The sequence below is a fragment of the Bombina bombina genome, chromosome 9, assembly GCF_027579735.1.
Source record: "Bombina bombina isolate aBomBom1 chromosome 9, aBomBom1.pri, whole genome shotgun sequence".
Classification (NCBI taxonomy): Eukaryota; Metazoa; Chordata; class Amphibia; order Anura; family Bombinatoridae; genus Bombina; species Bombina bombina.
Window position 1 is genome coordinate 6,996,546 of NC_069507.1, and position 15,647 is coordinate 7,012,192.

At 46.9% G+C, this 15,647-nt stretch overlaps 1 protein-coding gene across 2 annotated transcripts in view; it reads right to left on the minus strand.

The window, feature by feature from the left end:
* The window catches only part of VPS26A (VPS26 retromer complex component A), a 153,521-nt gene that overhangs the window by 57,685 nt on the left and 80,189 nt on the right, over nt 1-15,647 (minus strand). For both annotated transcript variants that reach the window (XM_053691855.1, XM_053691854.1), the window contains exon 5: nt 6,474-6,638. In XM_053691855.1, the coding sequence (XP_053547830.1) occupies nt 6,474-6,638 (165 nt within the window). The remainder of the gene's footprint in view (nt 1-6,473; nt 6,639-15,647) is intronic.

A 15,647-nucleotide genomic window follows, 5' to 3' on the forward strand; every position in this document is an offset into this window, starting at 1 on the left:
CATAAGGAACTGCTTCCTGCGCAAGCTATCCAGCACGCCCGCCTGCATAAGGAACTGCTTCCTGCACAAGCTATCCAGCACGCCCGCCTGCATAAGGAACTGTTTCCTGCATAAGCTATCCAGCACGCCCGCCTGCATAAGGAACTGTTTCCTGCATAAGCTATCCAGCACGCCCGCCTGCATAAGGAACTGTTTCCTGCATAAGCTATCCAGCACGCCCGCCTGCATAAGGAACTGTTTCCTGCATAAGCTATCCAGCACGCCCACCTGCATAAGGAACTGCTTCCTGCGTAAGCTATCCAGCACGCCCGCCTGCATAAGGAACTGCTTCCTGCGCAAGCTATCCAGCACGCCCGCCTGCATAAGGAACTGCTTCCTGCACAAGCTATCCAGCACGCCCGCCTGCATAAGGAACTGCTTCCTGCGTAAGCTATCCAGCACGCCCGCCTGCATAAGGAACCGCTTCCTGCGTAAGCTATCCAGCACGCCCGCCTGCATAAGGAACCGCTTCCTGCGTAAGCTATCCAGCACGCCCGCCTGCATAAGGAACCGCTTCCTGCGTAAGCTATCCAGCACGCCCACCTGCATAAGGAACTGCTTCCTGCGCAAGCTATCCAGCACACCCGCCTGCATAAGGAACTGCTTCCTGCCCAAGCTATCCAGCACGCCCACCTGCATAAGGAACTGTTTCCTGCGTAAGCTATCCAGCACGCCCGCCTGCATAAGGAACTGCTTCCTGCGCAAGCTATCCAGCACACCCGCCTGCATAAGGAACTGCTTCCTGCACAAGCTATCCAGCACGCCCGCCTGCATAAGGAACTGCTTCCTGCACAAGCTATCCAGCACGCCCGCCTGCATAAGGAACTGCTTCCTGCCCAAGCTATCCAGCACACCCGCCTGCATAAGGAACTGTTTCCTGCGTAAGCTATCCAGCACGCCCGCCTGCATAAGGAACTGCTTCCTGCGCAAGCTATCCAGCACGCCCGCCTGCATAAGGAACTGCTTCCTGCGCAAGCTATCCAGCACGCCCGCCTGCATAAGGAACTGCTTCCTGCGCAAGCTATCCAGCACGCCCGCCTGCATAAGGAACTGCTTCCTGCGCAAGCTATCCAGCACGCCCGCCTGCATAAGGAACTGCTTCCTGCACAAGCTATCCAGCACGCCCGCCTGCATAAGGAACTGTTTCCTGCATAAGCTATCCAGCACGCCCGCCTGCATAAGGAACTGTTTCCTGCATAAGCTATCCAGCACGCCCGCCTGCATAAGGAACTGTTTCCTGCATAAGCTATCCAGCACGCCCGCCTGCATAAGGAACTGTTTCCTGCATAAGCTATCCAGCACGCCCACCTGCATAAGGAACTGCTTCCTGCGTAAGCTATCCAGCACGCCCGCCTGCATAAGGAACTGCTTCCTGCGCAAGCTATCCAGCACGCCCGCCTGCATAAGGAACTGCTTCCTGCACAAGCTATCCAGCACGCCCGCCTGCATAAGGAACTGCTTCCTGCGTAAGCTATCCAGCACGCCCGCCTGCATAAGGAACCGCTTCCTGCGTAAGCTATCCAGCACGCCCGCCTGCATAAGGAACCGCTTCCTGCGTAAGCTATCCAGCACGCCCGCCTGCATAAGGAACCGCTTCCTGCGTAAGCTATCCAGCACGCCCACCTGCATAAGGAACTGCTTCCTGCGCAAGCTATCCAGCACACCCGCCTGCATAAGGAACTGCTTCCTGCCCAAGCTATCCAGCACGCCCACCTGCATAAGGAACTGTTTCCTGCGTAAGCTATCCAGCACGCCCGCCTGCATAAGGAACTGCTTCCTGCGCAAGCTATCCAGCACACCCGCCTGCATAAGGAACTGCTTCCTGCACAAGCTATCCAGCACGCCCGCCTGCATAAGGAACTGCTTCCTGCACAAGCTATCCAGCACGCCCGCCTGCATAAGGAACTGCTTCCTGCCCAAGCTATCCAGCACACCCGCCTGCATAAGGAACTGTTTCCTGCGTAAGCTATCCAGCACGCCCGCCTGCATAAGGAACTGTTTCCTGCGTAAGCTATCCAGCACGCCCGCCTGCATAAGGAACTGCTTCCTGCGCAAGCTATCCAGCACGCCTGCCTGCATAAGGAACTGCTTCCTGCCCAAGCTATCCAACACGCCCGCCTGCATAAGGAACTGCTTCCTGCCCAAGCTATCCAACACGCCCACCTGCATAAGGAACTGCTTCCTGCCCAAGCTATCCAGCACGCCCACCTGCATAAGGAACTGCTTCCTGCGTAAGCTATCCAGCACGCCCACCTGCATAAGGAACTGCTTCCTGCGTAAGCTATCCAGCATGCCCGCCTGTATAAGGAACTGCTTCCTGCCCAAGCTATCCAGCACGCCCACCTGCATAAGGAACTGCTTCCTGCACAAGCTATCCAGCACGCCCGCCTGCATAAGGAACTGCTTCCTGCACAAGCTATCCAGCACACCCGCCTGCATAAGGAACTGCTTCCTGCACAAGCTATCCAGCACACCCGCCTGCATAAGGAACTGCTTCCTGCACAAGCTATCCAGCACGCCCGCCTGCATAAGGAACTGCTTCCTGCCCAAGCTATCCAGCACGCCCACCTGCATAAGGAACTGCTTCCTGCACAAGCTATCCAGCACGCCCGCCTGCATAAGGAACTGCTTCCTGCGCAAGCTATCCAGCACGCCAGCCTGCATAAGGAACTGCTTCCTGCACAAGCTATCCAGCACGCCCGCCTGCATAAGGAACTGCTTCCTGCACAAGCTATCCAGCACGCCCGCCTGCATAAGGAACTGCTTCCTGCACAAGCTATCCAGCACGCCTGCCTGCATAAGGAACTGTTTCCTGCATAAGCTATCCAGCACGCCCGCCTGCATAAGCTATCCAGTACGCCCGCCTGCATAAGGAACTGCTTCCTGCGTAAGCTATCCAGCACACCCGCCTGCATAATGAACTGCTTCCTGCATAAGCGATCCAGCACGCCCGCCTGCATAAGGAACTGCTTCCTGCATAAGCTATCCAGCACGCCCGCCTGCATAAGGAACTGCTTCCTGCACAAGCTATCCAGCACGCCCGCCTGCATAAGGAACTGCTTCCTGCATAAGCTATCCAGCACGCCCGCCTGCATAAGGAACTGCTTCCTGCGTAAGCTATCCAGCACGCCCGCCTGCATAAGGAACCGCTTCCTGCGTAAGCTATCCAGCACGCCCGCCTGCATAAGGAACCGCTTCCTGCGTAAGCTATCCAGCACGCCCACCTGCATAAGGAACTGCTTCCTGCGTAAGCTATCCAGCATGCCCGCCTGTATAAGGAACTGCTTCCTGCCCAAGCTATCCAGCACGCCCACCTGCATAAGGAACTGCTTCCTGCACAAGCTATCCAGCACGCCCGCCTGCATAAGGAACTGCTTCCTGCGCAAGCTATCCAGCACGCCAGCCTGCATAAGGAACTGCTTCCTGCACAAGCTATCCAGCACGCCCGCCTGCATAAGGAACTGCTTCCTGCACAAGCTATCCAGCACGCCCGCCTGCATAAGGAACTGCTTCCTGCACAAGCTATCCAGCACGCCCGCCTGCATAAGGAACTGCTTCCTGCCCAAGCTATCCAGCACGCCCACCTGCATAAGGAACTGCTTCCTGCGTAAGCTATCCAGCACACCCACCTGTATAAGGAACTGCTTCCTGCGCAAGCTATCCAGCACGCCCACCTGCATAAGGAACTGCTTCCTGCGTAAGCTATTCAGCACGCCAGCCTGCATAAGGAACTGCTTCCTGCGCAAGCTATCCAGCACGCCCGCCTGCATAAGGAACTGCTTCCTGCGCAAGCTATCCAGCACGCCCGCCTGCATAAGGAACTGCTTCCTGCGCAAGCTATCCAGCACGCCCGCCTGCATAAGGAACTGCTTCCTGCGCAAGCTATCCAGCACGCCCGCCTGCATAAGGAACTGCTTCCTGCGCAAGCTATCCAGCACGCCCGCCTGCATAAGGAACTGCTTCCTGCACAAGCTATCCAGCACGCCCGCCTGCATAAGGAACTGTTTCCTGCATAAGCTATCCAGCACGCCCGCCTGCATAAGGAACTGTTTCCTGCATAAGCTATCCAGCACGCCCGCCTGCATAAGCTATCCAGTACGCCCGCCTGCATAAGGAACTGCTTCCTGCGTAAGCTATCCAGCACACCCGCCTGCATAATGAACTGCTTCCTGCATAAGCGATCCAGCACGCCCGCCTGCATAAGGAACTGCTTCCTGCATAAGCTATCCAGCACGCCCGCCTGCATAAGGAACTGCTTCCTGCACAAGCTATCCAGCACGCCCGCCTGCATAAGGAACTGCTTCCTGCATAAGCTATCCAGCACGCCCGCCTGCATAAGGAACTGCTTCCTGCGTAAGCTATCCAGCACGCCCGCCTGCATAAGGAACCGCTTCCTGCGTAAGCTATCCAGCACGCCCGCCTGCATAAGGAACCGCTTCCTGCGTAAGCTATCCAGCACGCCCACCTGCATAAGGAACTGCTTCCTGCGTAAGCTATCCAGCACGCCCGCCTGCATAAGGAACCGCTTCCTGCGTAAGCTATCCAGCACGCCCGCCTGCATAAGGAACCGCTTCCTGCGTAAGCTATCCAGCACGCCCACCTGCATAAGGAACTGCTTCTTCCTGCGCAAGCTATCCAGCACGCCCGCCTGCATAAGGAACTGCTTCTTCCTGCGCAAGCTATCCAGCACGCCCACCTGCATAAGGAACTGCTTCTTCCTGCGCAAGCTATCCAGCACGCCCACCTGCATAAGGAACTGCTTCCTGCGTAAGCTATCCAGCACGCCCGCCTGCATAAGGAACCGCTTCCTGCGTAAGCTATCCAGCACGCCTGCCTGCATAAGGAACTGCTTCCTGCATAAGCTATCCAGCACGCCCACCTGCATAAGGAACTGCTTCTTCCTGCGCAAGCTATCCAGCACGCCCGCCTGCATAAGGAACTGCTTCTTCCTGCGCAAGCTATCCAGCACGCCCACCTGCATAAGGAACTGCTTCTTCCTGCGCAAGCTATCCAGCACGCCCACCTGCATAAGGAACTGCTTCTTCCTGCGCAAGCTATCCAGCAAGCCCACCTGCATAAGGAACTGCTTCCTGCGTAAACTATCCAGCACGCCTGCCTGCATAAGGAACGGTTCCGTTCATAAGCTATCCAGCACGCCCGCCTGCATAAGGAACCGCTTCCTGCGTAAGCTATCCAGCACGCCCGCCTGTATAAGGAACTGCTTCCTGCGTAAGCTATCCAGCACGCCCACCTGCATAAGGAACTGTTTCCTGCGTAAGCTATCCAGCACGCCCACCTGCATAAGGAACTGTTTCCTGCGTAAGCTATCCAGTACACCCACCTGCATAAGGAACTGCTTCCTGCACAAGCTATCCAGCACGCCTGCCTGCATAAGGAACTGCTTCCTGCCCAAGCTATCCAACACGCCCACCTGCATAAGGAACTGCTTCCTGCGTAAGCTATCCAGCACGCCCGCCTGCATAAGAAACTGCTTCCTGCGTAAGCTATCCAGCACGCTCGCCTGCATAAGGAACTGCTTCCTGCGTAAGCTATCCAGCACGCCCGCCTGCATAAGGAACTGCTTCCTGCATAAGCTATCCAGCATGCCCGCCTGCATAAGGAACTGCTTCCTGCATAAGCTATCCAGTACGCCCACCTGCATAAGGAACTGCTTCCTGCATAAGCTATCCAGCACGCCCGCCTGCATAAGGAACTGCTTCCTGCACAAGCTATCCAGCACGCCCACCTGAATAAGGAACTGCTTCCTGCGTAAGTTATCCAGCATGCCCGCCTGTATAAGGAACTGCTTCCTGCCCAAGCTATCCAGCACGCCCACCTGCATAAGGAACTGCTTCCTGCACAAGCTATCCAGCACGCCCGCCTGCATAAGGAACTGCTTCCTGCACAAGCTATCCAGCACACCCGCCTGCATAAGGAACTGCTTCCTGCACAAGCTATCCAGCACGCCTGCCTGCATAAGGAACTGCTTCCTGCCCAAGCTATCCAGCACGCCCACCTGCATAAGGAACTGCTTCCTGCACAAGCTATCCAGCACGCCCGCCTGCATAAGGAACTGCTTCCTGCGCAAGCTATCCAGCACGCCAGCCTGCATAAGGAACTGCTTCCTGCACAAGCTATCCAGCACGCCCGCCTGCATAAGGAACTGCTTCCTGCACAAGCTATCCAGCACGCCCGCCTGCATAAGGAACTGCTTCCTGCACAAGCTATCCAGCATGCCCGCCTGTATAAGGAACTGCTTTCTGCGCAAGCTATCCAGCCTACTGCTTGAATTAGGAAACCACACCCTGTGATGTTATTGTAAAGTTCATGTATTTGTAACCAGTTTGAATGAGAATGAGCATGTAACACCACCTATAAGCAGGTCACCTAACACACTCCATACACTCAGCACATTACAAGAAGGAATCACTCACTTGGATTTGTTGTACTCAAACTCTATATGCAAACAATCTTCTATCCCAACTTCCATTTTTATGGAATTGTTCACGTCAGGGTAAGTGGCGAGCTGGTGTACAATGAGGTCGTATTCCTTCACCATATCTGTAAGGCGCCTCACTATTGTTACTTTCAGAAAGTACCTAAAAAAAAATCAAGTAAAAGGAGCAGATTTTATGTAGCTATAAGATACATTCCCCCTACAACCATAGAATTACTAGAAATTAATATCCTGCTGAGCATTATCGGATTTATTAGATGTTTTGGAAGTTACTACGGCCTTGACTTACACACAAGAGCTGAAGCATTAAACACTAACACTGCTACTTTAGAAGTATCTGTCTTTTACTGGCATCAGCTGAGATAAGAAGGAAACCTGAGTTATAACATGGCAACCCCCATTTATTTTATGGAGACTAAAACTTTTTATATATTATATTAAACACCCCTCGCTTGTGTAAAATTGTCTGTCCCACACTCTCTAGAGGCTGAAAAACAAATTGTTACCCAAGTATCCATCCAAATGGTGCAAATTATCTGAACCAACTGCATAGAACTAACTGGTTTAGATAAACAATTACTGGAGTTTTCAAGTTGTTTTACAAATCAATAATAAAGCGACTGTTTTAAATGCTTTAACAAGCAGTTGCCAAGCAGTAGTTAATGGCGGATCTAAACTCTGCATGTATATATAAAGAGACCAATAGCGACTGGTAGAGTGACCATAACTAATGCAAACACCCACTGAAAACCGTTAGAAAATGTTACATAAAAAGGTTTCATTATGCAACCTGCTCAAAAACAAAATGTATGCTTACCTGATAAATGTATTTCTTTTTTGACACGATGAGTCCACAGATCATCAATTACTAATGGGATTTCCCCTCCTGGTCAGCAGGAGGAGGCAGAGCACCACAGCAGAGCTGTATATATAGCTCCTCCCTTCCCTCCCACTCCAGTCATTCGACCGAAGTTAGGAAGAGAAAGGAAAAGCCAAGGTGCAGAGGTGACTGAAGTTTACAATAACCCAAAACCTGTCTATAAGAACAGGGCGGGCCGCGGACTCATTGTGTCAAAAAATAAATAAATTTATCAGGTAAGCATAAATTTTCTTTTCTTTTTAAGACACGATGAGTCCACGGATCATCTTCATTACTTATGGTATACAATACCCAAGCTAGAGTACACAGATGATATGGGAGGGACAAGACAGGGAACCTAAACAGAAGGCACCACTGCTTGAAGAACCTTTCTCCCAAAAACAGCCTCAGCCGAGGCAAATGTGTCAAATTTGTAAAACTTTGAAAAAGTGTGAAGAGAGGACCAAGTTGCAGCCTTGCAAATCTGTTCTACAGAAGCTTCATTTTTAAATGTCCACGAGGAAGCAACAGCCCTAGTGGAATGAGCCGTAACTCTCTCAGGAGGCTGCTGTCCAGCAGTCCCATATGCAAAAGGTATGATACTCTTCATCCAAAAAGAAAGAGAAGTAGCCGTAGCATTCTGTCCCTTACGTTTTCCTGAGAAAACCACAAAAAAAAGAAGACTGGTGAAAGTCCTTAGTTGCCTGCAGGTAAAACTTTAAAGCACGGACCACGTCCAAATTGTGCAAAAGTCTTTCCTTAGAAGGATTAGGACACAAGGAAGGCACCACGATCTCCTGATTAATATTTCGATCAGAAACAACCTTAGGAAGAAATCCTAATTTGGTACGTAAAACTAACTTATCCGCATGGAAAATAAGATAAAGGAGGCTCATACTGTAATGCTGAGAGTTCTGACACTCTCCAAGCAGAAGAAATAGCAACAAGAAATAAAACCTTCCAAGATAACTAAATTAAGACTCCATGGAGGAGTAACTGGTTTGAACACAGGCCTGATCCTGACCAAGGCCTGACAAAAAGATTGTACATTCGGGACATCCGCCAGACGTTTGTGTAACAAAATAGATAAGACTGAGATTTGACCCTTTAGGGAACTCAAACCTTTCTCCAGACCCTCTTGGAGAAAAGAGAAAATCCTGGGAATCCTAACTCTACTCCAGGAGTAACCCTTGGATTCACACCAATAGAGATATTTACACCAAATCTTATAATAAAGCCTTCAAGTTACAAGTTTACAAGCCTGAATCATGGTCTCTATAACAGAATCAGAAAATCCCCGCTTGGATAAAATCAAGCGTTCAATCTCCAAGCAGTCAGCTTCAGAGAAACTAGATTTGGGTGAAGGAAGGGCCCCTGAATCAGGTGGTCTTTCCTCAACGGAAGTCTCCAAGGTGGTAGAGATGTCATCTCAACTAGGTCTGCATACCAAATCCTGCGAAACCAGGCCGGTGCTATGAGGATCACCGAGGCCCTCTCCTGTTTGATTCGAGCAATTACTCGAGGAAGAAGAGCAAATGGAGGAAACAGGTAAACTAATTTGAAATTCCAAGGAGCCGCTAGAGAATCTGTCAGTTCCGCATGGAGGTCCCTGGATCTCGACCCGTATCTCGGGAGCTTGGAATTCTGTTGCGATGCCATGAGATCTAATTCCAGCTGAATGAGAAACTAGGTAGATCCAGCGACTCCAGCACGTTATCTCCCTCAGTCCGGTTGAACCGGAAGTGAAACCAAAGCCGTATGACCTGCTGTTCCTGGAGTGCCGTAGCCAAAGGTAGTGAATCAAGCCCCCGCAGTGATAGTAAGTGAAGAAAATAGCATGCACTACGTACACAGATTTGTTTGCAAAATAAAATCCCAAATTTATTGGAAAGTATACACGGTAAATACCAATCACTCACAGTCAGGCTATAGGTGTGGACAAAGGCAACAGTCTGACGCGTTTCCCGCCCCCTACAGGCGCTTACTCATAGACCTAGTATATGTCTAAACAGTATGCTATTTATACCCTGCTAATTAAAAAAGAATTAACCCTAAAATGCTCATGAAAAAAAACATGGCACCAAATTAACAGTTAGTTCACAATTGCTGACACAAGCAATATGCATGTACAAGCAGTACTATATACAAGTCAAACAATCTATTCATATACTGAAGTGCATAAAAGAACTGTTTTCAGGCTTAGTTAAATCAACATGGGTAAAGACAAATGTTATGAAAGAAAAAATAAGTGAGCAAATTCTCTACTTTAAATGCATAAGAGCATGTCTATATAAGTGGAAGGATGGCTGGACATTATGCAAATGATAACATTGAGACTAAAGTAAATAAAACAGAGGCACTATACTACTATATGCTCTGAATATAATACTGAAGTTAAAGAGAAACTGACATACTATGTAAGCTAAAATTGCCATGGACAGATAATGAATAAAGCAACAAAAGGTCTTTTAGATATCAATAAAAAAAATTCTGTCCCATTCTCTGTTCATTCCAAAAGGACTTCTAGTCTTTAATTGAAGAATCCAATACATTTCCTTTCTTTGCAATATGGTATATCTATTTCCTCCTCTAGGGGGCACAATAGCTACATCAATAATACGAATATATAGATTAGCTATATTGGTAAAGTGTTCACCATTGAAGTGGTTAGCTATAGCTGACTCCTTGACATCATTTTTGGTGTCCCTGAGATGTTCACTAAATCTCTTTCTAACCTCCCTAGAGGTTTGGCCAACGTACTGAAGCTGGCACAAATTACATGTGAGAAGGTAAACAGGGAAAGTAGTGCCACAATTGGCGTAAAAATTTGTATTGTACCTCCGTTGGGTGATATTGCTTGTAAAATAGTCACCCAAGCCAATATGCGCACACATACCACAATTTTTTTTTTTTCAAAGAGCTTTATTGAAAATAAATCAAACATACAATTTCTATAATCTAAAACATTCCATAACAAATATAAAATTTACATAGTGATCCTGTGTGCGTATAGCTCTTTTTCATTTTCAGTTTTCCAAATAGTTGTTGCATATGAAATATGTGTTCTGTTCTTTGTAATTGGAGTGTCATAACTACATCTAAAGTAACCTCAGTACAAATGAGGTATGTGTAAGAAGATTCTCTTAAGAGTGAGAAGAAAGAATAAAGAGAGAGAGGAAGAAGAGAGAGAGAGAAAAAAAACAAAAAAAAAACGGGAGGGGGGGGGGGTTTAAGAGGAATGAAAGGGGGACGGTGGGGAGAGGGAATTTTATATGGTGCCATTCCAGACTGCCAGGATCATTTCATGGGTATCAAGTTTATCTATTTTAAGATAATGGTATCTTTCTAGCGTGATGAGTTCCAGTACTTGTCTCCTCCACTCAACGGATGGAACGCTCTGCGTCTTCCACCTCCTGGGAATGAGTTTTTTTGCACCTGTGATCATTATCGACAGAAGTGCAAGCTTTGCTGGTTCGGCAATTTTGGGTAACGAGCAAAACAAGATGCTTTCTAGTGTGTTCGGTATGTGTGTGTTCAGTACTTGTGACATAATGAGAAAAACATTCTCCCAGAAAGTTTGCAGTCTGGGGCAGGACCACCAAACATGTGTCAGTGTGCCCTCTTCTCCACAGCCTCTCCAGCAGGTGCTACTTAGGGATGGAAACATTTTGTGGAGTCTAGATGGGGTAAGGTACCATTGACTCAGTAACTTTATATGAATTTCCTGAATAGTGGAAGACACCGATGAGCGTTTTGTTAGCTCAAAAACCCTAGCCCATGAGTCAGGATCGATGTCCTGGGATAATTCTTTGTGCCAACCTATCGTGTAAGAAGGCGGAGTAGTCTGGTCTGTAGTGGAGGTTATTTTATATACTAGTGATATGAGGTGTCTCGGTGTATTCGAGAGAATGCATAGTTTTTCAAATGGAGTCATTTCTCGGCCTAGTTCGTTCCGGTATTTGTGGTGGGATATAAAGTGAAGTAACTGATGGAAATTTAGCCATGAAGAGAAAATCTCTCCATGCTCCTCAGCTATTTGGGCATGGGTTTTAATCTTGTTGTGTTCCTTAAGGAATTGCATGGATCCTGTTTTGAGGCTGTACGGTGGTTTATTACGGAAGCCCATGCCATGGAATGGGAGCTCCACATTTTCTATGATCGGAGTGAGGGGAGAGTGTCTGGATGAGATATGGGTGCTTGTGGCTAGTGTTTTATCCCATTCGGTGAGAATTTCCTTCGTTATGGTGTATTTGTTTACCAGCTTTGGTCTATGTGAAGGGGAGGTCCATGCTAATGTGCCCATGTTATTTATTGAGAATAATTGTCTATCTAGTTGTAGCCAAGCTTTATCTGTTCTATTGTGGGACCACTCGATTACTCGTTGTAGTAGTATTGCTTTCCTATATGCTTCTAGATTTGGCAGGCCTAATCCTCCCCTATCTCTTGGCATGTACATGGTCTTTTTTTGAACCCTGGGTCTAATGTTTGCCCATATATATTGTTCTATTATGGCTTGCAATTCCTTTATATAACCTCTTTGTAGAGGGAGTGGGAGGGCCCGAAGAACATATAGGATTCTAGGGAGGATATTCATTTTGAAAACGCCTATCCTCCCCAGCCATGATATGGGTTTGTTTTTCCAACTAGATAGGTCCCTTACAATGTTGTTTTTTAAGGGGATGTAATTATATCTGAAAAGGTCTTGGATACAGGGGGTCAGGAATACTCCTAGATATTTAAGTTTATGGTGTGTTATCTGTACATGATATTTCTCCTTCAAGTTGTGTATATGTTGGGCCTGTGTGTTGATGTTCATTAATTCGGACTTGTTTAAATTTAGGAGGAAATTAGAAACTGCCCCATACGAATCTAATTCTTTCAATAGCTCGGGTATTGAGGATTCTGCTTCGGTTAATGTGAAAAGGACATCGTCTGCATATAGCGATTGCTTATGTTCCTTATCTCCTACCACAATGCCTTTAATTTTATCGTTTAGTCGAATCTTATGTGCTAACACCTCAATAGATATGGCGAACAGTAATGGTGAGAGTGGGCATCCCTGCCTCGTCCCGTTATTAATGTTGAATGAATTGGAGAGCGTCCCATTAACCCGGACCCTCGCATTTGGGGCGGAATAAAGCGCCATTGTCATGTTGAGAAAAGCCTTTGGAATTCCCATCTCTTTCATCGCTCTTTGTAGAAAAGGCCACCCCACCCTGTCAAAGGCCTTTTCTGCGTCTGTCGCAAATAATACCATAGGGATCCCTGTTACTTTTGCGTGATTTATTAACTGAATGACTTTAGTTATATTGTCCCTCGCTTCTCTCCCTGGGACAAACCCCACCTGGTCGTTTACAATTAAGTTGGGTAATGTTTTGTTCAGCCTATTCGCTAGAATCTTTGCCAATATTTTCATGTCTGTATTGATCAGAGAGATAGGTCTAAAGTTTCCTGGGCATGTTGCTGGCCGTCCTGGTTTGGTAAGAACCGTTATGTGTGCTTCTAAAAGATTCCTAGCTAATCTTGGGTCTTCTCCAAGCTTATTAAATAATTGTAACATATGAGGGGCTAAAACTTCCCCGCATTTTTTGTAGTACATAGGTGTAAAACCATCTGGGCCGGGGCTTTTCCCTGAAGGCGTGTCTTTAATGGCTTGACCACAATTTTTAATAAGGCATTTAAAATTCCCTTGCTTATTAAGCCACCTAGACCCTGTGAGGTGTGCTCTTATAACATTGCTATGAGAAAGACTTCTTGCTAAAGTTTTTGTTTTTTTAGCCACAAATTTACAATTTTTGATTATGGGAGCTAGTGTGGGATCTCCTTCAAGTATATGAAGGTGTTTCTGTAAAATTTTGGCTATTTTTGTATACTGACTGGTGTACTCAGTGGTAAAAACAATGGCTTTGTTGAATGAATTATCTTTGGTTTTACGATAGCTAACATCATATGATTTAATATTTCTACATTTCTCCAATGCTTGTGCATTGTATCCCCTAGCTATTAGTCTGTTTTTAAGATCCATGGATTGTGATTCATAAATTTCTGATGACTGGGTTTTTCTTTTTAACCTTATAAACTGTCCTCTCGGGACAGCTTTGATAAGGTGACTGGGATGCTGAGAAGTGGCGTGCAATATCGTATTGCCTGCAATAGGCTTACAATAGGTTTTGGTAACTTTGTTCCCATTAATCTGTAAGGTTAGATCAAGATAGTTCACCTCAGTTTGATCGAATATTCCTGTAAATTTGAGATTCATAAAGTTGTCTAAAAAGCCAATAAATTTATTAAATAACTCTTCATCCACAGGTTTTTTGAAAATGATCAAGAGATCATCTATATATCTCACAAATAATAATATATATTCTAGCCATGGGTTAAGTACACTGTAGATGTAGGTTAGCTCCTACCAGGAGACATACAGATTAGCGAACGCGGGGGCGAATTTAGCCCCCATAGCCGTCCCACAAATTTGTCTATAAAATGTCCCTTCAAACAAAGTAATTGTGTGACAGCACAAACCTGAGAACATCACCAATATACTTCTTAGTCTCAAATTCTAGACTCAATTCTCTTTCCAAATTTTTTTTAACTGCTTCTATCCCAAGGTGTTGTGGTATGGAAGTATAAAGAGAACTAATGTCTACTAGTAGCTAAGTATCGTGCGGTTCCCAAACCACTGTTTGTAGAGGATTAATGAGGTGAGAGCTATCTTTTAAATAGGATAACTGTTTAACAACTAGCGGCTGAAGAATACCATCTAACCAAGCCCCCAAGGGTTCAAACAAGGACCCCACTCCAGAAACAATTGGTCTGCCCGGAGGGTTAGTGAGGTCCTTGTGAACCTTGGGGACATGGTAAAAGATATGAACAAGAGGGTTCTTAGGTACCAAATTATCCAAATCAGACTCTCTGAAAACTCCTAGGTATATACCTTCAGTGATCAATTTCACAAGATCCTTTTTATAACCAAAAATAGCATTACCTGTGAGCTTTTGATATACCTTGGAATCTGACAATTGCGAAAGTGCTTCACAAAATTAAGACTTTGATCAAGAATGACAACGCTTCCCCCCTTATCCGAATTTCTAATCACAATCTGATCATTATTTTGGAGAGTCTTAATAGCCAATCTCTCCTTATAGCTCAGATTATGGGGGGGGGGGGTGCATTGTCATTCATGGTCTTTTCCAACTGAAGAATGTCCTCCTGAACCAATCTTTGGTACGCATTTATATGAGGACCCCTGTACTATACAGGGTAAAAATCAGATCTTAATTTGGTGGGTTTTAAAATGTCATTAGGCATAGTTTCATTTCTTTCACCACTATAGAGTTCAGTGAGTTGTACTACAGAACAAGCTTCACTGAAAGGTAAATGTGTTCTGTCAGATGGAAGGGAAGTAGTGATGTCGCAAATTGTTCGCCGGTGAATAGTTCCCGGCGAACATAGCTTGTTCGCGTTCGCCGCGGCAGGTGAACATATGCAATGTTCGATCCGCCCCCTATTCGTCATCATTGAGTAAACTTTGACCCTGTATCTCACAGTCTCCAGACACATTCCAGCCAATCAGCAGCAGACACTCCCTCCCAGCTCCTGGACAGCAGCCATTTTAGAGTCATTCGGAAGCTGCATTGTTAGTGAGAGGAGGGACAGTGTAGCTGCTGGTGATTTTATAGGGAAATTGATAGCTAGGCTAGTGTATTCAGTGTCCACTACAGTCCTGAATGACTCATCTGATCTCTGCTGTAAGGACAGCACCCCAAAAAGCCCTTTTTAGGGCTAGAACATCATTTTTTTTCCCTGTGTAATCTAATTGCAGTGGCTTGCCTGCCAAGCCACAACTCATATCTGGTGTAACAGTAGTGTAAATAATAAAAAAAAAAAACTGACTGAAACATCAGTCTGCTAGTGTAATCTAATTGCAGTTGCCTGCCTGCCTGCCAGCGTATGTGCCAGGCCCACTTGCCCAGTGCCACCATTCATATCTGGTGTAACAGTAGTGTAAAGAATTAAAAAAAAAAAAAAAAAAACTTTTTTGACTGCGAAACATCCGTCTGCTTGTGTAATCTAATTGCAGTTGCCTGCCTGCCAGCGTGTGTGCCAGGCTCACAGCGTATACTGTGCCCACTTGCCCAGTGCCACCACTCATATCTTGTTTAATAGTAGTGTAAGTGTACATTTAAAAAAAAATGACAGGCAGAGGCAGGCCACCCCGCAGGTGCCGTCGTGGTGGTGGTGCTGTGATTCCCTTTGGCCCTAGAATAATGCCCAGTGTTCAGAAGCCACGTC